The sequence below is a fragment of the Hyperolius riggenbachi genome, unplaced genomic scaffold, assembly GCF_040937935.1.
Source record: "Hyperolius riggenbachi isolate aHypRig1 unplaced genomic scaffold, aHypRig1.pri scaffold_182, whole genome shotgun sequence".
NCBI classification, from domain to species: Eukaryota; Metazoa; Chordata; class Amphibia; order Anura; family Hyperoliidae; genus Hyperolius; species Hyperolius riggenbachi.
Genome location: NW_027152393.1, coordinates 178746 through 206428, shown reverse-complemented (window position 1 = coordinate 206428; position 27683 = coordinate 178746). Strand labels below are relative to the sequence as shown.

The 27683-nt window shown below is 43.7% G+C and overlaps 1 protein-coding gene across 3 annotated transcripts in view; it reads right to left on the bottom strand.

Annotated features, from left to right (window-relative positions):
* Positions 1–27683, bottom strand: part of CD37 (CD37 molecule) — a 169854-nt gene that overhangs the window by 18906 nt on the left and 123265 nt on the right. For all 3 annotated transcript variants that reach the window (XM_068264849.1, XM_068264850.1, XM_068264851.1), the window contains 4 exons: positions 17442–17516; positions 14343–14447; positions 12341–12559; positions 7696–7779 (listed from right to left, as the gene is read on the bottom strand). In XM_068264849.1, the coding sequence (XP_068120950.1) occupies positions 7696–7779; positions 12341–12559; positions 14343–14447; positions 17442–17516 (483 nt within the window). The remainder of the gene's footprint in view (positions 1–7695; positions 7780–12340; positions 12560–14342; positions 14448–17441; positions 17517–27683) is intronic.

Below are 27683 nucleotides of genomic sequence, written 5' to 3'. Positions count from 1 at the left end.
ATGGACTAGTCCAAAACCTGTCACTTCTGTCAGATTTCTACTACCTACTGTAAGAGACAGCAACATAGGAGAAAAGTAATTTTTGGCTCATTTTACTCTGGAAAAAACGTACTTCTTATTTGTCTGTTTGCACATATTTTACATTTTAAAATTTTTCGCCATAGTGCCCCTTTAATGACTGCACTGCATTAACCTCCTTGGCGGTTAATTTTTTCTGCAAAAATTGCAGAATTCCAATTTTTTTTAATTTTTTTTTTTAATGTTTCATGTAAAGCTACCAGAGTGGTAGCTACATGAAACACCACTAGAGGGCGCATGTGTCCCTCTAGTCCGATCGTCGCCGGCATCTATAGCAAACAGGGGAACGCGTATATAATGCGTTCCCCTGTTTGGCTTCTCCTGTCGCCATGGCGACGATCGGGATGACGTCATGGACGTCAGCCGACGTCCTGACGTCAGGCACACCCGATCCAGCCCATAGCGCTGCCCGGAACTCATTGATCCGGGGAGCGCAGGGCTCTGGCGGGGGGCCCTCTTCAGCCGCTGCGTGCGGCCGATCGCCGCCGGCGATCAAGCTGTGCGCGCGGCTAGCAAAGTGCTGGCTGCGCGCACAGCAATTTACAGAATGAAAATCGCCCCACCAGGGGCTGAGATCTCCCCCTGCGCGGCATAGCCTGAGCTCAGCTCGGGCTTACCGCCAGGGAGGTTAAAGTGAAGGTCCGAGCTTAAAAAAGAAAAACAAGAACTACTTACCTGTGGCTTCCTCCAGCCCCTGGCAGCCTATCTGTCCCTCACCATAGCTCCGCTCCCTGCCGTTGTCCCAGAGTCCCCTCCGGTACAGATGCCGAGCTCGCCAGGACGCTCCAGTTACAGATGCTGCGCAGAACGCTCCAGGCTAAGTGAGCTAAGCAAGTAGATATTGTTTGTTTTTTTTAAAGCTCGGATGTATCCTTTGCAGCCATTAACCCCTCTTGGCCCTTAAAGGACCGCAATCGCAAAAAAAAGTAGGCAGTTAAAATCTGACAGAACCGACAGGTTTTGGGCCAATCCATCTCCTCATGGTGGATTCTAAGGGTTTTCCTTGTTTCAACAGCATTTCCTGAACAGCAGTTGCAAAGTTTAACTGAAAAAATAGTGTGATAGTGAGTAGGAAGGCCGGCTGGTGTCTATTTTGGCAGTTAAACTGCAGTTCAGGAAATGCTGTTGAAAACATAGAAAACCTTGAGAATCCCCCATGAGGAGATGGACTGGCCCAAAGCCTATCGGTTCTATCAGAGTTTAACTGCCTACTTTTTTGCGATAGTGGTCCTTTAACCTCTTGAGGACCACAGTGTTAAATCCCCCTAAAGACCAGGCTATTTTTTGTTAAATTGGCCACTGCAGCTTTAAAGAGAACCTGAACTGAAAATAAAAAGTCAAAATAACTATACACAGGTCATACTTACATTCCGTGTAGTCTACTTCTCAGTCTCTCTTTCTCCTCTCCTGCATCCCGTTTGTCCACTTTGATCAATGGATTTCTCAGGCCTCCATTTTAAAAATGGGCATTACCCCCTAACTGCTTCCTGGTCAGCACACTGTTAAACTGTAATATCACCCACTTGAGCCATAGGGAAACATGGACATTACCTTGCACATTCAGTTGTAACTGACAGCTGCTGATATATAAGTGACAGCAACTGGTATATTTCAGTTCTGACAAAAATATTGTCAGAACAGGAAGGGATCACTGTAAGAAGAAAATGGTGAGCTTCTGAGAGGAACTAACGGTGAGGATAGTATGTAATATTCATTTACAGCTACGTCATGTGTTTATTTTAAATAATTTTTCTCGCTTCAGGTTCCCTTTAAGGCCAAGCTGCAGGGTCGCACAACTCAGCACACAAGTGATTCCCCCCCCCTTTTTTCCCCCATCAACAGAGCTCTCTGTTGGTGGGGTCTGATCACTCCTCCTGTGTTTATTTTTTTTTTTTAATAAATATTGACTTTATTATTTTTCTAATAAATGTTACTATTTATTTTTTTACCTGGCTCCCTCTCTCCCCCCGCCAGCCAATCAGCGTGATCGGCTGTTATAGGCTTCAGCCTATGACAGCCGATCACTTCCGCATCAACAGAGGGGACAGCCATGTAACACAGATCGCAGCGCTGTACACAGGTATTAGACAGCGTCTAACAGTCTCCGAGCAGCGATCGCTTTCCAAGCAGGAGATGCGCGCGCAGCCTGCCCGCAATCTCCTGCTCGCCCCATAGAGAGCCGTTCACGCCAATCCGCATGGAGCGATCCTGAGGCTGCTGCCGCGTTCACGCCAATTAATGTAGAGCAGTCGGAAAGTAGAGGAACTGTAGTGAAAATAACATGAATAAAACTGCTTAATTTTTATATTTATTTATAGATTTTTTTGTCATTGTTTGCCCATTGTAAAATATTTCCGCTCCCTGATTTAGGCACTTGGAAAAAGCCGTTATTTCCCACAATGCACAAGACAGCAAATTGTCAAAACCATGGTCCTGACATCATAATGTGGGAGGGGTCACAATGTCAGCCATACATATGTCCATGATGATCTATTTGAGAAAAGATAAAGACTTGTCATGGGAAAGTGGGTATTAGCTACTGATTAGTATGAAGTCCAGTCCTCGGTTAAAGTTCCTCTTTAAGTGCAGGGAATGTCACTAACACATTACTCCGTGTGCTCAGTGTTACAGCCATTGGTTGGTAATGGAACCCTTTAAAAACTTCTCATATCAAAAGTAAGCTATACAAAGTAGTGCTTATCAAAGCAAAAGGTGACACTGGGAGAGCGGTTATAAAGCATGCTTGCTGCAGTGGCTCGCTCTGCAAAGCTTGAGAGAGAGGTGCGCCACCATGCCCTTGGCTATGAGTCAGAAGTTTAGGTCAGACCCACCTACAATTCAACCCCTATACTTTGTAGTGAGTCAGATCTACATTTCTAGACTTATAGTTGAGTATATACGGTAATCTATTAAAGGGGCTTGTGGCTGTTAAAGGAAGTGAGTGAATCCCCGCAACAGCAGGTGTAAGCTCACTTCCTGTTCAGGTCATAAAAATAACAGCAGGTCATAAAGACAGCAAACTGCAAAATTTCCCCTTCATACAGAAAATATTCCCCTCTCAGCATGCTACTTCCACCAATTATAAAAAGACACCCACGTCACAAACCTATACACATTAACCACAACAGACAGTCAGGCTGCTGTATCATATACATGCTGACTGCGGGGATCAATATGGAAAATATATACAATGCTTGTAGTGACCCAGAAATGTGCGGCTGCAAGTGGTATGGGCCATCACAGGGTTAAAGCTAGCCAGCCACAAGACTTGGCAATATGAACTTAGCATGTGATGAAAACTTCATTACGTCAGGATATTTTCAGTTAAAAGTGTATGTTGAAATGATCAGCAGTTCCACAAGTATAGGCAGATATAATCAAGGGAAATGAATGCGATTTGAGGCTCCTATTGGTAAGATAATCCACCAATACGAAGATCTGGGTAAAGGGTCAAATGCAAATGCTACAGGAAGATACAAACTTGCTTATTGATTAACAAGGAAACATTTCTAACGCCTGGTACACACCATGCAATTTCCTGTCAGATAGATAGGTCGAATCAATTATTTCCGACAGGTCCGATCTGATTTCTGGTTTTCTTTATTGATTTTCCTATCAAATCTATACAAAACTGATCAGGAAAGAAATTGGACATCAAATTGCACCTGGCAGAAATAATCGATTCAACACGTCTGATAGGAAGTTGCATGATGTGTTCTGGGCATAAAATTACTGCAATATATGACATGCATTTTATTGAAGTGTCCTCTAAATATGCAGTTTCATTATTTGAGCTAGTTGCTTTACAAAGAATCTATCGCAAAGCAACTATGGTCCTGATTCCTCAAAGAGGGCCTCCAGAGTAAATAAGAAAATCTGTCAGCCTGCAAGTAAAAGAAAGCCGTACAGCGACCCTTGACCCCAACTCGCAAGGTGATCCACCAGAGAGATCTACTCAACCCCACTTAATGCTGATCCTGCTCCCCCACATAGCGTCACACATGCGTCCCTCACACCCCCCCCCACCCCACCCCCGCATAGCAACACAGCGTGTTCTCAGCTACACAGCTGACACGCCTCTGAACAGCTAGGCCCAGTGATGTTGCCCAAGGGGATCAGCTCCTTACTTACCTGTTAGCTTAGTTAGCTGTTGGTTAGCTGTTTGCAGAAAAGGCTTTACACAGATAAGGTTAAAAAATAGTGAGCTATCGAAAGAAAAACATTTTGTATATCATGGCCTTTCTTCAAAACACATGAGCTGTCACTGGGTTATCAGCATGAAGTATCAGAGATAAAACAGCACCTTTGACTGTAGCAATATGAGTAGGAAGTGTGCCATATAGTGAACCCATAAACATGGTAGAAATAAATCAGTGTACACAGACTGTAATGACAGTACTACCCAAACCACATTTATACCAACAGACCATGACTTTCCCATGATCATACTTGGTATTGGGCAGCCATATTGCTCTGTGTTCTATTTTATTGAGACAGATATTACAAAGTACAAACCGAGCTAAATGTAAACGTTGTGGTTTTATTCTGTGGTTCACATTCTGGTTCCAGTCAGATTTGACCTTGATAACAACATAATATGTAATTTTCTGTCTTATAAAGAACAACAGCTGTGTAAGATGTGTGGTGGTATCTTAGTCTATGTACACAGCTATATAATAATCATTCTCTCCTGGCGGTTTCTTAAAATCCGCCAGGGGGCAGCAAAGCAGTTTTTGTTTTTTTTTTAATTTTGTTTTTTTCATGTAGCGAGACAAGGTCTCGCTACATGATAGCCGCTGCTCAGCAGCATCCCCCCAGCCCCTCCAATCGCCTCTGGCGATCGGAGATCAGTAGATCCCGTTCAAAGAATGGGATCTCCTGGAGGGCTTCCCCCGTCGCCATGGCAACTGGCAGGATGACGTCAAAAAGGGGACTCCAATCCACCCCTCAGCGCTGCCTGGCACTGATTGGCCAGGCAGCGCACGGGGTCTGGGGGGGGCGGCTGCTGTTCGACGGATAGCGGCGGTGATCGGATTGCACACGTAGCTAGCAAAGTGCTAGCTGCGTATAGCAAAAAAAAAATTATGCAAATCGGCCCAGCGGGGCCTGAGCGGTGCCTTCCGGCGGCATAGCCCGAGCTCAGCTCAGGCGTACCGCCAGGAAGGTTAAGGAGGAGCTGTCAGCCATCTAAGAAAAAGAACACACACATTTTCTGTAAGTAGATACATACCTGCTCTACTTACATAACACATGTATTGTACTGTCCACATTTTTAATTTAGTGATTTTTCTACAGTAAAAAAGAGAAAATCCTTAAGATTTTCCATTTTAACTCTGGCTATTTTAAAGCCAATCCAGATGTCATTTCCTTCCTTACTCTCCTGTGCCTCATTGTGCATCACTGACTGCCCTCCTCCCAGTCTTCAGACACTCCTACCCAGCTCAGAGTGATTTTCTCAGCTTCACAGCATGAGAAATATCAGAGAGGAACAGAGGTGTGGCAAGGGTGAATGGGAGGGAAAGAGACTTCAGCCAATCAGGCTGCATTAGTTATGTCTGTGGGGAAAAGGGTAGAAAAGTAAGAAAGAAAAAAAAGAAAACCCAGCATGCCCTGCAACTTTCTTTGTGCGGCAGATGTACCAAACGATTTTTAACTTTTGGATTGCCTGGTTAGCATCCTTATGACTAGTTTACAAGATAAAAATAAAGAATTCATTTTTGATTTCATGCCCGACAGTTACACTTTATGTGGGTATTGACAATATGAAAGGTAACTGTTTCATGGCAAAAGTGATCTGATGAAGGCGTACACACGGCAAAACACGTCATGATGCTGCAGGCACTGAGAAGCAGGAACCTGACTCACTACTCCACCCCGACTGTCCATTGACACCAGGATGTCTTGTAAGTGCATTTTTTAATCCTTTATTCATCTAATAAACGTTAACGCACCATAGAGCACGCCTCGCTTATCCTTTCCATGACAAAAGTTGCTTTATCTTCAAATTTAGCCACAAAGTAACCAACGCCACCAATCAGCTAACATTAACCTTGAGGCCCCTTTTACACTAGCAGGGCAAATCTGCGGTGTGTTACCCTATTTTGCTGTAAGGGGCCACAAAAGCAATAAAAGTCTAAGGAGACTTTCACACTCATTGAGGCCCATTGTAGTCCGCTGGAAGTATCCGATACAAGAGCAACAGCGCATTACTGCAAGCACTGCCCTTTACGCATGGTGCTTGGGGTAATGGAAGTCTATGGGCGACGTAAGTAAACGCCGGAGTGCAGTGCACCGCGCATGCACTGACTGATGGGAATCCCAGTGACGTACTTCCTGCCCAGCATGGGGTACATCACTGAGCAGGGGTGGAGCTAGGCATATGACCCTGTCAGCGCACTCTGCCGCGGGATCATGCTTTGCGTTGTGGTGGTATGTGGCAGGAGCATTGCTTCCCCGCCTCAATGCAAAAATAGGTGTAAAACCGGCCTGAGATGAACATGGAGTAAGGCTGGATTCACACATAGAAGGTGTACAGTTCTGTTCCAGCCCTTTCAGTTTTTGACAATTAGCATCCGTTTTCTATGAGATTTCTATGCCATGGTTTAAACATAAATATGTACATTTCCATTCCAGTCCTGTCCTGTCCGTTTTGTATGAATTTTCTATGGCTTTGTTCAACAATAAATGCTGTACAATTCCAATCCTGTCAGGTAAAACAAAAAAAATGGATGCAAAACTGACAGGACCGTAAATGTACAGATTTATGTGTGAACCAAGCCTAAATGTGTCCACATTTACGGTAAGCCTCACACACACGCTAGATGAAACTCAGCCAAGGTGGCTAATAATGACCACCTGTGTTGAGAGACTAGTGCAGCGGCCATGTTGCAGTCCAATGCTTCGGCCATCGATCAGCCTGACGGATCGACTATGCCGAACACTGGCAGAGGGCATTGTTCTCCTCACTCACCCATCCCCTGATTAAAGGACGCCCAAGGTGAAAATAAATAATTGTATCTATCCTCCTTCTCCTAAAAATGACTTTTTTTTAGATACCCCACATAGATACTGCTCAATGACACCTTAATTGAAGTATGCTAGAGCTCAAATCTATGAATTATTCACCCTTTTTATCTCTTTCCTGCTCTCAGAAGCTGTTTACTGACAGGAAAGTGTTTTATGGCTATAATTATTTATCAGTGAGGATTATGCGATAGTCTGACCCAGTCCGACCCGGTCCCGACTTGGACAGAAACTTTCACTTGCATACCTGATGGGTAACTCTTTCAGGCAGAGAAAGAGAAAAAAGAGCAAAAGCCTAGTTATTTGTGTGCTTGGCACTGTACATACACATGTCTATCTCATCATGTCACATGTCACCTCGGTTGTCCTTTAAACTCTAAGACCCTGCAAAAACACAGGAAAGCCCCTGTTGGTAATCTGGCACCACAGTCAGGCGGTGTGGCTGCTTAGTATGCGACTTTACCACCAGATTTCAAGTTCTGTGATTGCTTGAAATGTGAACATCGTTTGCAACAAGAATATGTATAAGGCAAAAGAAAGTGTGGCTGCCCTGACTGGTGATTCAAAACAATGCAATCATTTGGCAACACTCACCTCCAATAAGGCAATGCCTATGCAGACCCCAACAATGCAGATGATGTTATTCGTAAAAAAGTTCTGAATGTTGTTCATGCAACCCTAAAAGGAGTAGAGGGAAGAACAAGGTTAATGTAAATCAATCAAAATGAAACAAGCAGCCAAAACCAGAAGCCTTTCTTATCATTTTGACATAAAAAGCTCCCACTGAATGGTGTTTCCCCAATGTCAGAGATAAACAAGCCTAACCTTAGAAATCACTGGGGAAACTGCAGATGACAGCCAATGAACAGGACATAAGGGGAAGCACATAGATGCAGCGACCGTTCAAAAGGTTCTTTGCCTAAAGGGAGAATCATTTGCAACATAGTTTTCTAGCAGATTCGATCAAATTCGATTTGATCAAGTCACCTGTATATCAATTAAAAAGAAATCAGTAAGTGTTGGCCACCTTTAAACAATTTCTTTGGCATGCAGTTTCCTTTAGGTAACTTTACTCAATATAATGTAATTAATAATATTGCCTATTTTTTTGACAATACTCATTCATAAATTATTAAGTCAATGTTTGTTAAAATCTTACCTCAACCTGATTTACAATCTGAAATTTATGACAGGTGGTGACATCTTTACTATTGGTAGATGCCTCGATGTGAAATTTTTTTGTGTATTCCTAAACCAGCAGAAATTACACCTAGTCTCCCAGAATGCTCTGGGAGGAGAAATCTGCATAATAAACAGCCTAGGCTAATGTTTACTTCAGGGTAACTAGGCAGACTGGCACACTGACCACTCCAGAAAAGATTCAACAGTGCTCCAAGACTTCTCCATTAGGAGAAAATGGGCCCGGTCCAAATAACCTTTTTTCCGAAGTTTTCTCATAGGTGATATTTTCACGTCTTATAAAAGAAAAGCCTTTTAAAGAGAACCCGAGGTGGATCTTCGGGGGGGCAGATGGGACACAGAGGCATGCCCTCTGCCTAATGGGGTGTGTGTCCCCCAACCGCTGCTCTCTGCCTCCCCCCCCCACCGCACTATAGCCTCCCGAGTGTAGCAACAAGAGTTGTCGCTAACTCGGAGTTAAACACAGGGAGAGGGATTCCCTGTTCAAAACGCCCACCAGTTGCATTCCTGCAGGGTTTCCTTAACGGCCATTGGGCAGCTCTCCCTGGCCACGCCTCCTGCCACTCCCCCGCCTCCCTGCACGCTATGAGAGACACACTGTCTCTCAGTACAGCATCGTGACCCAGAGGTCACACAAGTGAAAACGGGCCATTGTGGCCCACGGGAGCGGTGGGGAGTGTCGGTTTTTGCAGGAACTTGATTCGCTCAGCCCTGCGGATCAGGTAGCCTACTTTTTTTTTTCATTTTTTGAGCCCACCTCGGGCTCTCTTTAAAGAGATTCTGTATTGTTAAAATCGCACAAAAGTAAATATACCAGTGTGTTAGGGGACATCTCCTATTACCCTCTGTCACAATTTCACCGCTCCCCGCCGCATTAAAAGTAGTCAAAAACAGTTTTAAAAAGTTTGTTTATAAACAAACAAAATGGCCACCAAAACAGGAAGTAGGTTGATGTACAGCATGTCCACACATAGAAAATACATCCATACACAAGCAGGCTGTATACAGCCTTAGGGTTTGTTCACACTACAAGAGCTTTTCTAAGCGCTTTGTGATTTTAAATGCTATTGCTAATGTTATTCTATGTGAGTGTTCACACTGGAGTGATGTGATTTTGTAAAAATCCCCCATAGCACTGCATTAGCAAGAGCTTTTCAAAATCACTAGCACTTAAAAAGCTCTTGTAGTGTGAACAAGACCTTACTTCTGAATCTCAAGAGATAACTTGTGTGTGTTTACCTTCTGTCCCCAGCTTCTCTCATGCACTGAACATTACAGGCTTCCTGCAGACAGCTCTGCCTATGTCGTTAATTCCTCAGTATGTGACAGACCAGCTCCTTTCACAGCCTCCAGAGGAGGATTTTTATCCAGCTCTCTTCTATCACTGATAAGATAGCAGAGAAGCTGCTGGCTTATGTAAATAAAACACACACTGGAGTGTGCATAGAGTTAAGCAGGCCATACACTGGCCCGATTTGCGCCCGTTTCGACAGCAGATTCGATCACTGGGATCGAATCTGCTGCCAATCGTTCACGCTACACGCCGAATTTCGATCCATTTCGTCCGATCCCGTCGATCGTGCCGTGCGGAAAATAACCGTCGATCGCCCGCGGGTAAAGAGCGCATCGCTAGCGGCGTTCGAGTGCCCGACGACCGACGCAATAGAGCCTGCATACATTACCTGCTCCGCCGGCGCGACTGCAGTCTCCCGGTCACCGCTGCTCTGTCTGCGCTCTGGTCTCCAGGTCCGGCATGCCTCACTTCTTCTAGCCCGGCAGGAAGTTTAAACAGTAGAGCGCCCTCTACTGTTTAAACTTCCTGCCGGGCTAGAAGAAGTGAGGCATGCCGGACCTGGAGACCAGAGCGCAGACAGAGCAGCGGTGACCGGGGACTGGAGTCGCGCCGGCGGAGCAGGTAATGTATGCAGGCGGGCGGGGGCAGCAGCAGCAGCACCACCACAACAGATTGTGAACGGTTTCAGGCTGAAATCGGTTCACAATCTGTTTGCTGTAAAGGTGGCCATACGATCCCTCTCTGATCAGATTCGATCAGAGAGGGCTCTATCTGTTGGTCGAATCTGATGGCAAATCGACCAGTGTATGGCCACCTGAACAGTTCAACACTGAAGAACTTGGCAGCCTTCCAGACACAGGCCGACAAGTCTGACAGGGGAAAGATACATTGATTTATTACAGAAATGGTTATAGTAGAAAGAGCTGCAGTAAGCCAGAACACATTAGAATAGGTTTAGGAACTTGTAGGATGGTAGAAAAAACGTTGTAATTTTTGTTACAGAGTCACTTTAAGGCACCAGCCAGCAAGAAAATACTCAGAATAATATTGACAGTACTTTTCATCTACTTGTTGGTACTTTTTCAATTGCAGAACGCTTAAAAGTTATTTTAAACAGAATATGAAAAATTATTTCCTAGGAAAAAACTTTGGACTGAACTGGATCAGGCCCAATGAGTCTCACTATGGATTGATGGAGCCCCAGAGATTTAGAAATGACTTTGTGATCCCTATCCTCATATACAGAATATTCCAGCAGTTTTTTCATCCCTTCCTATGGAATTTACCCATACAAGCTTTGTGTTATCTACTTCTCTCTCATAGTACTTTTCAGTATACACTGAAGTTTAAATTGAACATGCCTGGCTGGAATATAGCTTGGCTGTATATTTACCCAGCTGAATCTAATTATCAATCACATTTTGTCAACAGGTTGCCTGAATAACAGAGGGGGCAGCTATGTTTATACAAGAGTGACACGAGAGTTGAGTAATGCAGTACCTTACATAAATGGAGACAAGACTTCAAAACACTGTGATACGCTTAATTTGGTGTCCATTATCTAGCATTACATTTTATTTACAGCTGAACTCCCCCAGAAACATATGTCTGCACCCCACTGTGCAGTCTTGCTCCCGCCACAACTCCCTCCGTGGGCCAGTAGAGCAGGGTGAGTAGTTAAGAACCTGACCTCGTTCAGACGCCTCCCTAGAGGGAAGCAGGAGTAGCAGCATGAGCCACACCCCCTCCCAGAAGGTATTACAGGAGGAAATGCAAAATTATCCACAAACTCATCCAAACTCATCCAAAGCCATGATATGTAACACAGGGATTTCCGTAGCTTTCAACAATAAGGATAAATACACATTTAGATTTGTCAATATTATTCATGTGTTGGAGAGGGAATAGTTGTAAAGACATTTTTTTAATACAATAATGGACAGAGGCTTTAGGCTAGATGCACATGTAGTAGAAACACTAGCATTGCGGAAAATGCCACGTTTTTGCCACTAATGGAAGTCTATGATCCGCAGGAAAAACGCAAATGCGTTTTCTAAGTGATTTCAAACCTGTGTTTTTAAAAACGCAGGTTTTGTTGCATAATATTCATAAATGCAGCAAATACGCACATAATGAAAGTAAATGGGAACGCAATAGTATGCTTTTTCATGCGTTTTCCATGCATTTTTCCTCCAAAATAATTTGTTTTCCTGTATTTCCGCTACCTTTTGTCTTCCTAGTGATTTGCATAAATGGAAATATAAAAACGCATGGAAAACGCATATCAGTTTTGTATATGTGAACCGCAAACACATTAAAACGCACGCAAAACGCTTGAAAAACGCACCAAAAAACACAGTAAACACAACTTTCTTTTTTTTTAAGGAGAACTCGAATACACAACAATTAAAGGAGAACTCCACACACTGTACAGTTTGATTAAGTTAAGTGGAAGTTGATCACATGCTGCTCAACTTCACACCCCTAAGGACTTGATTTAGATAAGAAATAATGCTCCATCAATATTTCTGTTGGAAATGGGCTGTAAGTGCCCTAGTTTTTGCTATTGTTTAATCAAACATCTGATTTATTGGCAATGTCTTACTGTGAGATAAACAGAGGAACACCAAGAGCCCCATTACGGTGTATGGCTAGTTTTATTCAGTCCTCCTGTGTCTACCAAGTAAACGCTGTCCTGTGCATCTACCTTTTTTCTGATTTCATGCATCTTGGCTGGACACTTACTGTCTGATAGACTGGCCACTTGTCCCTAGCTGCAGTTGGGCAGAATCCACTTCTGTCTACTGCTTCCGCTGTTCTGTTGGCACTTCCTGTGATCTCACCACTGAGGAGGAAAGCGGAGGTGTTCTTACAGGAACATGGGTAGAGGTTGACTGATGAGTTCTCATGGATCATCTTATTCTTCATCCAGTCTTCAGGGGCATACCAGCCGCAGCATTCCATCTATCATGAGGTAAATACAAAGGCCTTTGGTTAATATGTACACACACACACACACACACTGCTACAAACACTGCTACTAACACACTGCTGCACACACACACACACACACACACACACACACACACACACACACACACACACACACACACACACACACACACACTAACAGCCCTTGCTTTTATCTGTCACACAAGGCATATTTTCTGTGTAATCTAACTTGCATCTGTCTAGGTAACCTCTTCTCTCTATCTGCACCACTTGTCACATGACTGCAGAATGCCGGTAACAGTTTGTTCGGCAGCATTATCTAAATCAAATTCCCCCATATTCCCTAACGTAACTGTTTCAAAGTGTTAGAGCAGCACAGATTTCTGCACAAAACAAAAAACCTATTTAAAGCCCACTTAAAGAGACACTGAAGCGAAAAAAAAAAAATATGATATAGTGAATTGGTTGTGTACTATGAATACTATGAATAATTACTAGAAGATTAGCAGCAAAGAAAATATTCTCATACTTTTATTTTCAGGTATATAGTGTTTTTTCTAACATTGCATCATTCTATAATATGTGCAGATTACACAACACTCAGCATTCAAAATGAGTCTTTCAGAGCAGTCTGTGAAGTAATGACCCCTCCTCTAGCAGAGGAAAAGTAAATAGTCCAGGAACAGTTGAGATAATAAAAGTCAGATAACAGCCCTCTCCACGACTAACTTAGTCGGAGAGCTTAATGGCTTGTTTGCATAGAGATAACAACTGGAGTTTCTCAACTCTTCCTGTACTGGAAACAATTACACTGATGTATCTGATCTTAATGTTTTATTTCTTAGCTGTGCTACACATACAAATCATAATATCATCATTTTTTTTTCGCTTCAGTGTCTCTTTAACAAAAAAAAATTATTAAGAAGTAAACAATATCAATTAGAATTATCAGTGAATAAAAACACTGTATAGGTTGTGAAGCGCTGAACGCTACAACTCTTTCATGGGACAAATGTGGTCCGAACTGCAGTACAGCCTTCTTTCTCACCTACATGGATTCAGCTGGTGGGCAGGTTAATCAGGTGTGACCATGTGGCACACAAAGTAGGAACAACAATCTCTGGATGATTATTGGAGAACTTTGAGATAACCCTCAGCTTTTGCAACACTACGGAAAGGTGTTGCTCTGGTCCATAGTCATCCTGCTTGGACACATCTGGGAACTCAGTTGTACCAGTGGCGGTTGGGGAAGGGTTCTGGGGGAAATACAGCACTGTATTGGGCTTGAGAAAGGAATGTGATAGCAATAAACAACTCCATGTGCTGATGTACAGGAAAAGACTGAAAGCCAAACAGTCTGCATATAACAGATTGTAAGCCCTTGGCAGGGTCCTCCATTCCCTAGTGTATTCTACATGATCGTGTGCTCCTTTTCTTATGACCGCCTCGTACTTGTATTACTGGGCCTACCTAAACAGCCCAAAACTGCATGATCATGTATCTTGTACCCTGTTTGCCTGGTAAAACTTTTTCCTATGTTGTATAACCTTGTTACATCTGTCATCCTTTCATCATTGTATGTATTTATTGTCCAGCGCTGTGTAATATGTTGGCGCTTTATAAATAAAATGAATAATAATAAAAACAGAAGCCAGTGGTTACCTGGAGTATTCATTTAACAGATAAAGTCAATACAGCATTGAAATGTGTTGAAATGGAACTATTTTATTTGAACGTACACTACAAAGACACATAGAGAAATAGGATCAAATGTTATAAACTATGGATTATTTACCTGTTCTTGTGCAAAATCCCAGCTTTCTTCCAAATCTGCTTGAATTGTGCCGTTCCCATAGTTTGTTATAATATATTCAACAAACTTTCCAGCCGTGTTTCTCAACTAAACAGAAAACACAATCCAATCACCACATTGAAGGTGGATCTAGAGTGAAAATGCAAAGTCTTCATGCACAAATAGAATACACATTCCCAGCTATTAGCTACTTGGGGACCTCAGGCTTACACCCCCCATGACCAGGCTATTTTTAACAATTCTGCACTGCACACCTTTAACAGGTAATTAAATTGCATGGCCATACAACTTAATAGCTAAATGAATCTTGCCTCCTTTTCGTCCCACCAACAGAGATTTCTGTTAGTGGGATCTGATTGCTGCTGCAATGTGTTTTGTTTTATTAAAAAGAAAAGTTGTGTTTCGATAATTCCCTCCCCCTTCCCTCCCTCCTCCCCAAGATCCAATCACACAGATCACCTAGAGGGATCCGATTGTGAGCCTCTCTTGGGGACAGACAAGTGACAGGGCCGTCTCCTGTACAGTGCTGCGCAAGAAAATGACGGTTTTGTTTTTTCCCCAACAGCCTGCCAGCTCTGATCGCGGCTGGCAGGCTGTTTACGGAGCAGAGCTCTGTAACTCAGCGGGGAGCGTTTCCCACTAATTTCCGCCTACAGGACCTGACGCCAATCAGTGTTGTGCAGTCCTATAGCTGCCACCCTCCCACCGCCATTCGGCGTGAGGTGAACGGGAGGGGGTTAAGAGTGGCCAAACACTGGCAGATGGACAACCGACATTCCCAAAACATAGATTGTGCTCTGATTGAATTCTGCCGGCACATGTTCTCTGTGACCCGGCGTCATGTACGTAGTCACATAACAATGTGCCGGGTGATGGAGAACAGGCAGCCAATGGGAATGGAGACAGAGGGACACAGGAGGGGCTCACCGGCGGACAGGTGAGTGCGCTCCATTGTGAGCCCTCGGCAGAGGCCCTAGCGGAGCACTATTAGATGGGGGGGGGGCATGGGCGATCTGTTAGCCACCCCTCAATCCAGATGGGGGGGACCTGGGCGATCCGTTAGCTGCCCCTCAATCTGCCTTTTTCAAGCAAGATCTTCCAGCCAACTTCTAAAAATATCCACTCCAGGTTTGCTAGATTGTTTAGGTTCTCTAGCTCCAGCCATACAACCCTAATAAGGCCAGGGACCCATTTTGAGCAGCGCTTGCAATCGTGCCATCGTCTTGTGTAGCTTTTTCTCAAGAATTTCTGGTGAGATCTGTCGGGCGCTTTGAAGCGCTTTACAATCTACTGCTCACCATTGTACAGTGCTTCCGATTATTTTTTTTTAATCCTGTTTTAAATAAAGTTTTAACTATCTTTAGGGCCTCCCGAGATCCATGTCCGCTGGCTTACAGCCCATAGCAATGCCCACTTGCAAGAAAGGTAATTGGCACTTCTTTAATTCCAAATAGGGAAGCAAAGGTAACCTTTTGAGCTAGGGGACAGGGCTACACACTGAAAGCCAGCGGACATGGACTTCGGAGACCCGGCAGGTAGGTAAAACTTAACTAAAAGCAATTGCTTCAAAGATGCTGCAGGACCCGCAAATGTGATTTAGCCAAAACCACAATCACTCCTGTGGGTTCACCTGCATACACTTTCAGTGGCATAGCTGAAATCACTCTAGCCTAAGCAGTGGCGTAGCAATAGGGGGTGCAGAGGTAGCGACCGCATCATGGCCCTTGGGCTAGTGGGGCCCCGAGGGGCCCACCCCTAAAACACAGTATTAGCTCTTTATTGGTCCTGTGCTGATAATATTCACTTCTATAGTTGATTTGAATAGTAGTGATTATTAACACACAGTTTCCCATCCCCTTCTTGCACCTCTGACACTGTGTTTGCCCTTGATTGTTTTTTGTTGTTGTGTTGTATCAATTGTTATCTATAGAATGCTTGGGGGGCCCCAATGCTAAACCTGCACTGGGGCCCACGGCTTCTTAGCTACACCACTGAGCCTAATGCTGGGTACACACTATGAGATTTTATGGTCAATTTACTATCAGATCGATTATTTCCAACGTGTCCGATTTGCTTTCTGATCGATTTCCGAGCATTTTCCGATCGATTCCCGTAAACTTTAATAGGAAATCGATCGGAAAAGGCTCAGAAATCGATCGGAAAGCGAATCGGACATGTTGGAAATAATTGATCTGACAATAAATCGACCATAAAATCTCATAGTGTGTACCCAGCATAAGGTTGGCTGTGTTGCTGGGAAAAAAGGATAAGGAAGCAATTGTGGAAATAGAGCTTCTGAACAGTAGGTAATAAGCAGAACACAGTAAAACTGCTATGCACATGCAGCGTACAGCAATTTCACTGGTTCCTCCGCTGGTTACGTAACGTGAGCAGACAGCACAACTCATGTTATCTAGATAATGGGCCAAGTTCAAGTACAGCGTGTGTTGTTACTCAGTGCCATAGCTTAGGAGCTTTGGGCCCCAGTGCAGGTTTTACACTGCACCCCGCCCCACCCCAAGAACTCTATACATAACAATTGATATGGTGCATCAAAACCTGCCAATGACAACTACAGTGTCAGAGGTGCAAGCAGGGGATGGGGAACAGTTTGTGAATGATTACCACCATTCAAAGCATCTACAGAAGTGATAATTCGCAGCAAAAGACCAATAAAGAGCTCATACTGCCATTGAGGGTGAGCCCCTCTGGTCCAAGGGCCCCGGTGCAGTCACAACCTCTGCATCTCCTGCATTGGCATAGCAATAGGGGATGCAGAGGCTGCGACCGCAGAGGCTGTGTTATGTGCGTTACACTAGCAACGTGCACGTTTTGTAACTTGCAGGGCTGTAAAATTCTGTATGCTGCCTGTGCATGCCAGTCTTACACAACTTTCATGAATCATGTACATTGTGCTTTAAGTCAATGTAGCCAGTTAGAAAACAGCTTTAACTGAACTGTGCTGAAGTAGAAAAACAAATGTGTTCCAATACTTCATTGCTGTGAGCGCTGTAATTGCACAAGCCCCCTGTGTGTGTCAAGGATAGAAGAAATACGTCACACAAATATGTTCCTACTTACTGAGCTCCTCTGTGTGTACACCAGCACTCCCACAGTGATCTGAGCCGCAAACAACAGAAGAAGGAATGCAAAATACTGAAAAAGAAACGGGATAAAGAAATAATTAGCAACACTACAACACTGCTCTTTCTACATACTAAAACATCAAACAACAAGACCATAGTCGTTCCTACAAAGGAAATAAAGCCTTCTGTGATCAAAGTCAAAGTAATAAACAGCTAGCAGAAAATTACCTGTATGTGTACTTTCATTTGTTTCACAACAACCAGCAACCCCTCAGTGTGACAGCTGCCCACACTGTTTTAGTCAGGTGCTCCACCCAGTTAATTTTGGGGAGCACCCGGTTGTCCCTGGCTCGCCTTCTCATCCTCCTTCTTAGCTGTAAGCACAGTTACGTCGGCCCTACATTCCCCCGGTTCCACCCCACCCAGCTACTTTTTCATGCCACCCGGCAAGAAAAAAAATTCTGGGGAGATAACTGCTGTCCATATTAACCAATTGGTATTATAGTTCCTGCTTACTTCCTCCTGCCCCCCCCCCTCCCCCCCCCCCCCAATGGGACAGTAAATGCCGCTAGGCACAAATTCCAATAGCATACTTTAAAGACCTTTCAATCTGATAATACCGATTTAGTACATGTCAGATAAATATACCACTTAACAGATTGTAAAATCCCTCCGCAAGCAGGTGAATATAGCTTAGAGTTCCTCTTATCAACCATTCTAATGTCCAAGTGGCTTCCTTTGGCCAAATGACAGTATTAGACCAATGCCCACTAATTCTGCCACCAATATTACAAAACTAGAGATGGTGTCAGTTGGCCAGTGGAAGCAGCTTGTTGGGAAAAGAACGGAGCAGGCACAACCTTCGTCTTGAGCTTGAAGCTTGTTTCCCACTAGGATCGCTGGAGCCAGAGCAGTGCAAACAGATGTGTAAATAGGCGCTTAGTAAAGCATAGGTATGTTCTGCATGTCTGTTGGTCGGCTGCGGACAATGGAACAGCAGAGGACAGTGATGGAGCCCACAGATCACATGGCGGCTCGAGGAATGCTCAGGTAAGTATAAATGCTGCAGTACCTTACATCTCAGGCACACTTTAAGGTCTCCATCTTACCAAATCTATGCAGTAGAATGTAAACTGAATGAATATACAGTACTTTGAATGGATACTTTAGGTAGAAGTACATAGAAGAGGCAAGATTGTACAATCAAGATTGTATTATCAATTGGCACCTTAAAGCGGATCCGAGATGAAATACTAACTATAACAAGTAACTTGTCTATATATCTTATCTAAAGTTGAGTCAGTTTACAAAGCAAATCTAGCTGCAAACAGCTTCAACAGAATATAATTATTTCTTCCTGTGATACAAAGACAGCAGCCATGTTCTGTTGGTCACATTACACACAAGCAAGCTGATCAGCATCTCTACCCGTCAGTCTGTGAAAACTTCACTCCCCTCTCCTCTTCCCCTCTGCCTCTGCAATCTCTGGCTAGTAACCTTCTCCTCCTCCTGCCTAGACTGAGCTCCCATAAGCCCTTGCTACTAAGGCTCAAAGTGCCAAGGCTCTCTGGAGAAGCTGTGGGCGAGGCTTGTTTAGTTTATAGGGAATTAGAGTATTAAAACAAAACAAAAAAAGTATTTGCCTTGAGGAATGCCCTATAAACTATATGAAAGGAACACAATTATGCAATGAGTAAAAGTTTATCTCGGATCCACTTTAAGTCTCACTCCATGAACAGTTGAGCATAAGTTCTCTTTAAAGAGACACTGAAGCGAAAAAAAATATATGATATAATGAATTGGTTGTGTACTATGAATAATTACTAGAAGATTAGCAGCAAAGAAAATATTCTCATATTTTTATTTTCAGGTATATAGTGTTTTTTCTAACATTGCATCACTCTATAATATGTCCAGATTACACAACACTCAGCATTCAAAATGAGTCTTTCAGAGCAGTCTGTGAAGTAATAAACTCTCCTCTGCTAGAGGAAAAGTAAACAGTTCAATTACAGTTCAGATAATAAAAGTCAGATAACAGCCCTCTCCACGACTAAGTTGGTCGGAGAGCTTAATAGCTTTTTTGCATAGAGATAACAACTGGAGTTTCTCAACTCTTCCTGCACTGGAAACAATTAGACTGATGTATCTGATCTTAATGTTTTTTTTCTTAGCTGTACTACACATACAAATCATAATATCATCATTTTTTTTTCGCTTCAGTGTCTCTTTAAGGGGTCCTGATCTGCCTAATAGAATTAATTTTACAGTATGAAGTACAACGGGACAGGAACAACCAAAGGTAGATGGCAACCCACAAAACTGAAGGTGGAAGCACGTCTAGGATCTGTAGAGATATAAGGTAGTGAATGACTATCCTCTGTGCTGCATTTACTATATTTTATTCATTTATATAGTGCATACATTTTACACATTTATATAGTGCAGTGATGTAAAACTCCTCAAGCATAACTATCGCTATCTGTCCAACCGCAGGGCTCAGCTCAAAGTCTCATCCGTTTAGAGGAGGGAAAACCAGCTATTGTAGTGAGTAGAAAACACAGTATAAAACCCCCGGAATCTACAGCTGAAACATAAAAATGCAAATCACTCACCAGCCATGCTGCATATACAGTATATAGGACAAAAACATCATAAATATGTCTAGGACCAATCCCATAAGCATGGTAAAAATATAGGAAACTATCCATACTTTCCTGAAGTCAGGCTCTCTCTAGTTGTGTCTACACTGTATGGTAAGTTTTATGCACCCCTGCTGCTTTACAGAAATAAATATTGACTTTTTTGAGAGTCATAAAATGCTGGTCTCATTGGGGTTGGTTCGCTATAGAACAGTATAAGTACCCTGCGCATTCTGCCCGCTACAATGTTACCATTATTTATGCAAATAGCGCAATTCACGTTATGTACACAACACACACATTTTTAATATAACCAGTGTTACGTAAACAGCATAACAAGCTTTAGGCCTCGTTCACATTACACGCGTTGCCCTCCGTATTTCGGCAATACGTGTGGGAGACAGACACGCACGACATCAGAAGTGCATAGACTTCCGGTTCCGGCGCCCGCATGGTGGTAGCGGAATAGCAGAGCTCCGGCTGACGGCCACGCTTCCCAGCCTGCTACCCAGCGATAGCCCGCCGAAACCTCCCGCAAACACACCCGGGGAGTAAGCCAGAGTCAGAGAGGCGAGTCGTGCAACGCATGGACCGCTACCTGACGCGCTTGGGCCAGCAATCGAAACCCCGCGGAGAGGACACTCCTAAGATGGCGGGCAGGAAATCTGCACGGAAGGCCGCGCTACAGAATATGGAGGAGGAGGCGCAGTCTCGCTGTTCCAGCTCGGATGGGGAATCAGAAGCAGGATCGCGGAGAGGAGGCACAAAACACAGCCTGCACATCGATTACAGAAAGCTGGCAGAAGAGGTAGGCAAAGCACTAGCACCAGACATACAAGCCACCATACAGGACACTATTAAACAAGCTCTGCAGGGCATTAAAAAAGACATGCAACAACAAGCCAAAAGAATTAAAGAAGCTGAGCAGAGAGTGGGAAGCTGTGAGGATGATCTACATGCGGCCAACCTTAAAATAGAAACCCTGCTCAGAGACAACTCTCTAGCGCACAATAGAATTGAAGATCTGGAAAATCGATCCAGACGCAATAACATCAGAGTAGTCGTCTATCGGAAGAAATCACTGACGCTCAATTGTTTGACATCTGTGCTAGAGAAATCCCTGCAACTCTAGGCTTAGAAGCTCCATTGAAAGTGGAGCGCGCACACAGAGTGGGGCCTATACGCAAAAAACAAGCCCGCAATATGCCACGTATGGTGATGGTACGCTATTTAGACTTTGCAGACAAAACAAAATTAATGGCTGCCTATCGTAACGGTGACCAACTTGAAGTGCAAAACTGCCAGTTGCGCCTCTTCAACGATTACTCAGCAGAAGTGTCAAAAAAAAGACAGGCCTTTGTGCCCTCATGCAACACCTTAGCAGCCAGGGGAATAAAATTCATGTTACTATATCCTGCCACAATGAGGATTATAGATCCAGATGGAAAACAGCGCAACTTCACCACGCCTGAAGATGTACAACACTACCTCCTTAATGCACAGGGCCCGTCACGTTCCTCACCCGAGAGGCAAACATCTCCTTCTAGAGAAAATATTGCTTAAAAGAGACTGTTGATCTCCTATGTGTTCTATGTAGCCTTCCAAAAGAGCAAAAAATCCACATAGCAAGGCCTGGATTGTAAGCGTGACTGTCTTGGAGCTAGGTGGGGAAAAGCCACCTTCGGGAAAAAAAGGGAAGTCCATGTACGGGAAAGGTACTTTTTCCCTGAAAGTGCTATTTTGGTTTACAACCAGCGTTCCTCAGTCCCTCATGTTGGAGGAACAAGTTATGGGGAAATGGGTTCAGGGGAAGGGGGGGGGGGAAATGGGGTTACACTGTGTCGACCATCAGGTAGTAAGTTAACATTTATGCATGCTTATGGTAAAGTCTCAAAAGTCATATGCCGAGCGGAATGCGTCATCATATGAGGCTCATATCATGGAATGTAAAAGGCCTGCAATCAGCAGACAAACGATCACGCATACTAAACCATCTAAAAAAGTTAGCCCCTGACATATGCCTCCTTCAGGAGACGCACTTAACACAGCACCAATTTCAATATATGAGGAAGAAATGGGTAGGAGAGGTATATGGAGCCCCAGCAGCTCATAAAAAAGCAGGAGTTCTGATACTCCTAAACAGAAATTTTAAGGCAGAGGTCTTGCATTCTGACGCAGATCCGCTTGGCAGATGGCTATCGTTAACACTAAAGGTTCACAACGAAATATACCATGTTTGGAATGTCTATGCCCCTAATGAGCAAAATCAATCTTTCTTTGACTCTTTAGTTTCCAAACTGTCAAAGATCACACATCCCAATTTAATAGTAGGAGGAGACATGAACTCAGTGGTGGAAGCTAAGGAAGATAGGTCAGGGGTCGGCCCCCATACAAGATCGCAGGACAGAAGGTTAGTCGCCTTGATAGAAGCCACCAGTGTGATTGATACCTGGCGCTTTATGCACCCTGCCTCAAGAGAATACTCTCATTTCTCTCATAGACATAAAACACACTCACGTATAGATGTCATTTTTATTCGTGAAAAGCTGGCACCTAGACTCTTAGAAGCAACTATACAGGACATGATCATATCTGACCATGCACCAGTAACCATTGAATTGTATGACTCGACACCAAAAGGTGACAATTTCATTTGGCGCTTTCCTTCCCAACTATACACGGATGAAAACTTTATTAAATTAATCAAAAACTGGTGGCTAGAATACCAAGGCGATAACCTCCAACATAAAGACAATCCTATTTTATACTGGGAAGCTTCCAAAGCAGTTATTAGAGGCAAAATAATGGGTTATCTAAAAAGAAAAAAATTAGAAGCAAATAAAAAATACGCAGAAGCAGTATTAACCCTCCTGGCGGTTTGCAAAAAAATCGCCAGGGGGCAGCAAATCTTTTTTTTTTAATTTTTTTTTTTTTTTCATGTAGCGAGACAAAGTCTCGCTACATGATAGCCGCTGCTCAGCGGCATCCCCCCAGCCCCTCCGATCGCCGCCGGCGATCGGAGATCCGGAGATCCCGTTCAAAGAACGGGATCTCCCGGAGGGCTTCCCCCGTCGCCATGGCGACGGGGCAGGATGACGTCACCGACGTCATCGACGTCAAAGGGGATTCCGATCCACCCCATAGAGCTGCCTGGCACTGATTGGCCAGGCAGCGCACAGGGTCTGGGGGGGGGGGGGGGGGCGGCTGCGGCGCGACGGATCGGCGGGTAGCGGCGGCGATCGGGCACTGCACGCAGCTAGCAAAGTGCTAGCTGCGTGCAGCAAAAAAAAAATTATGCAAATCGGCCCAGCGGGGCCTGAGCGGTGCCTTCCGGCGGCATAGCCCGAACTCAGTTCGGGCTTACCGCCAGGAAGGTTAAAGGTGAGACAGTCATATACCGAATACAGATCTAATCCCTCAGAATCAAATAGAAAGAACTGGATCACCACCAAACTAGACTGCGATACTTGGCTTAGAGTACGAGAGGAAACTCATAGGCCATACATAAATCTACAGTACTACAAGCATGGGGAAAAAGTGGGAAGACTATTAGCCTCATTAACAAAAAAAACTTTCTTCAATTCAAAACCAATAGCGGTTAGGGACACAAGGGGAGTGCTGGATCACCATCCCTCATCTGTATGCAACCTATTTGCAGACTACTATCAGCAACTCTACTCCTCTAAAAACCCTCAAGCGACAAACATTCAGACCTTTTTACAGAAAATCCCATTAAAAAAACTAACAGAAGAGGAACAGGCAGCATTAAATGCAGACATTAATCTAGGGGAGATTAAAATGGCAATTACTTCTCTAGCACTAGGCAAGGCCCCAGGCCCTGATGGACTGTCCTCTGAATATTTTAAAATTCTAAAAGAAGAAATTGCGCCAACACTAGCAACAGTCTACAACAAAATACTCCACACGGGAAACTATCCCTCCACAGGTCAACTAGCCCATATCAAACTGATCCCTAAGGAAGGAAAGGACCCAGAACAACTCTCATCTTTCCGACCTATTTCCCTCATTGATCTAGACGTAAAACTTCTTTCAAAAATCTTAGCTAACAGATTGGCAGATATTATGCCTAGGTTAATACACCCAAGCCAAGTGGGGTTTGTCAGACATAGAGCAGCGGTGATAAATATCAGGAAAGTTATCACTATATTAGAACAAATAAGAGCATATCCCATAACCCATAAATCAGCAGCACTTTTAAGTATAGATGCGGAAAAAGCATTTGATCAGGTGGAGTGGGACTGGTTGTTTGAGATCCTAAGCCAGCAAAATTTTAAAGGCCACTTTCTCAATGCCTTGAAAGCCATGTACTCTAATCCAAAAGCCCAGATCTCCATGCCAGGCTTCTTGTCAAAAACGTTTGCTTTAAAAAGGGGAACGAGACAGGGATGCCCACTTTCCCCATTACTTTTCAATATCGCTTTGGAACCATTAGCCATCCTACTGAGAGCCAGGCTTGGGGGTATAGAGGTGGGGGATAAAAAGGTCCAACAGGCACTATTTGCAGACGACATCCTCCTTTTCCTGTCCGATCCAGCTACCCAAGTCCCGATAGCAATGCAAACAATTAAAGAAGTGGGTGACCTCTCAGGGTTTGTGATAAACTTAGACAAGAGTGAACTCCTCCCTCTGTCCCCCAGAGCAGATACAACCCTTTGGACACAATTGGAAGTAAAGCTAAACACGTCTAAAATTAAATACTTGGGAATAACAATTAGTAGAAACCCAACACAATTATATGCCCTAAATTTTTCCCCATTAATACAAAACATTATTCTGCAGCTAGAGAAATGGCAAAATTTTCCAATAGGTTTTGCAGGCAGAGTGGCCTTGATAAAAATGGTATCCATGGGAAGATTACTGTATCCTCTGCAGACGATCCCACTCCTCCTGAAACATAAAGATGTAATGGCGCTCAACGCAGCTTGGTCAAAATTTATTTGGAACTCAAAGAAGCCTAGAATTTCAAGAGATAAACTGTCTTTGCCTAAAATCCTAGGCGGCCTTAACCTTCCATCCATCAGAGATTACAACTTAGCAGCCATGCTTCGTCATTCACATGACTGGGTCACTTCAAGCGAACAATATTCAAATACAAAACTAGAACAAGAGCAGGCACTCCCCTGGTCACTAACTGGACTCTTGCACGCCTCTCTTAAGAATCTCCCCCTGAGACTAAAGCAGAACATTATCTTTAGAGATACAATTGCAGCTTGGAAAGCGGTCAGAAAGAAATGCCACCTCCCATATAAAATGTCCAAATACCTACCAATCTGGGGAAATCCTAATTTTCCCCCAAGTATCCAACAAAAAGCCTTTGCAATCTGGGAAGAGAAAGGGATAAAATCCATGGGTCATATGTTTAACATAAAGGAAGGGAAGTGGATTTCTTTCGTTGAGCTGAGGCAGAGATATACCTTACCGGCAGGGGACTTTTTAACTTATGCTCAGCTGAGGTCTATGGCTGCCGCAGTGTTGCGATCAGAAAACTCCATTATGATCCCTACAAAGTTTGACACCATATTAAAACCAACCAGCAAACATATCTCGCTAGCAAAACTATATGCAGCAATTAGAGATATCTCAAATCCCAACATAGCATCGAACGCCATGAAAAAGTGGGAACAAATACTAAGTGAAAAAGGGGTGGGGGCACAAATTCTTGAGGGTAACATGATGGTAAGGAAAATTATTAGAGATGAAAAGTGGAGATCATCTCATCTGCTCTTCATTCACAGAGGCAAATATGCATTTAACATCAAATACAAGATAACTCCCCCTGGCTACAACCCACATTGCCCGAAATGTAGTCTAGCTGATGCAGATCTAATTCATTGTATATGGAAATGTCCTAGAATCCAAGCTTTCTGGGATAAGGTACTCAAATATACAAATAAGGTATGTAAAAAGAAATTACTAAAGTCACAAATGCTTATGTTATTTAATTATTTTCTTACCTCTTCTAAGTTAACGCAGGAGAGCCCCTCCCTCATGTGTCATATTATAATGATAGCAGCTAGAAGAGCGATTCTATGCAAATGGCTTGATTCCTCCCCCCCCAGGTCTTTCGGCTTTGAAGCAGGAACTTTTATACATTTTCCACATGGAGAGACTTAACACCCTTCAATCCAAAGAACTAAAAACAAGCACATTCTTCAAGATATGGAGAAACTTTATTGTTCACCAATTCAGTCCTCAGCAAATTATAGCATTAATGAGAGACTTCATCTATACCTCGTGGTACTGCCGGGAAGATATTGGAGGCACACTAGGCCAACTCAAGATCCGGACATAGGATGGGTTACAATTTCAACACAGCCTGACTACTGGGAATAAAGCAACAGTAGTCGCGACACAGTGTACCCCTGGGAGGGTTCTCTAAGGGGAGGGGGGGAGGGTTCTCTAAGGGGAGGGGGGGAGGGTTAGGGAGGGAAGGGCAAGGGATTTTGGAACTTCAGTCACCTGCATAACTTATAGAATGTGATTATGCTTATATAGTTTCCATTGTCTTTTGTATTTTGAAAAAACCTGAATAAAAATGTTTTGAAAAAAAAAGAAGTGCATAGACCGCACTGTTTGATGTTCACACTGCATATGTTGCAGACCAGTGCGGACTGCGAATGCATGCTGCACACGATTTTTGCCCAAAAGCATGGTTGTCCCATTCACTATCACCCACACAACGCATGTAAATGCAGATGGCGTGCGATCATACACGTTACGTTCCAATCGCACAGCCATCTCCGTTTGATAATGTGAACGAGGTCTTATACAGCAAAGTCCCTGTGAACTCTAGCAACCGGTAGTCTCAGCCAACCTGTTTTTTTTTGGGGGGGGGGGGGGGGGGGTTTGGGGCAGGTATTGGAGGCATTGAAATACTAACCAAGAATCCAGGGATGTCTAGTAGCCTTCCTGCAGCTCCTAGAGGTTTTCCAGTGGGTCAGGTGACGCGCTGGCTTGCGTGCACGGAGGATGCTGGAAAGCCGCAGGAAGGCTGCTAGACATCGCTGGAGGCTTGGTAAGTATTTAGGGAGGGTTGCTTAGTGCTTTTTCAGCCGGTTGCTCAAGCAACTGGCAAGCACATGTATCCACTATGTACGCAGTGCATGCTACTCTATTCAAATAAATACCAGTACAATAGCCAAGCACTGTCTGCGCAGGAGCATTTTACTGCTGTATAGTGACTCAACCTCACTGACTTGGAAATGGCTAGAAATTTTCTAGAGATAGTCTCTTTAAGGGTGCCCATTAATGGTACAATTTTTCACTAAATGCGATGTTTCGATGCGATTTGAATGATCGTAACTAATTGTAAGGCAATTATCGATTATTCAAATTTACTGAACAATTCAAATGCGATCATAAAATCCAACTTTCGGATAGATCTTATCCTATTTAGCAATCGACCAAAGAATCGTTCCTTATTGATTGCCTTCATAAACGGCAAATTGTCTATACAATTTAATCGTAAAAATGGAAAGATTGCATTTGGTGAAAAAATTGCACAGTTAATGGACACCTTAACCACATAACGACCGCCTAACGCCAATAGGCGGCGGCAGGTCGTATGTCGTTTC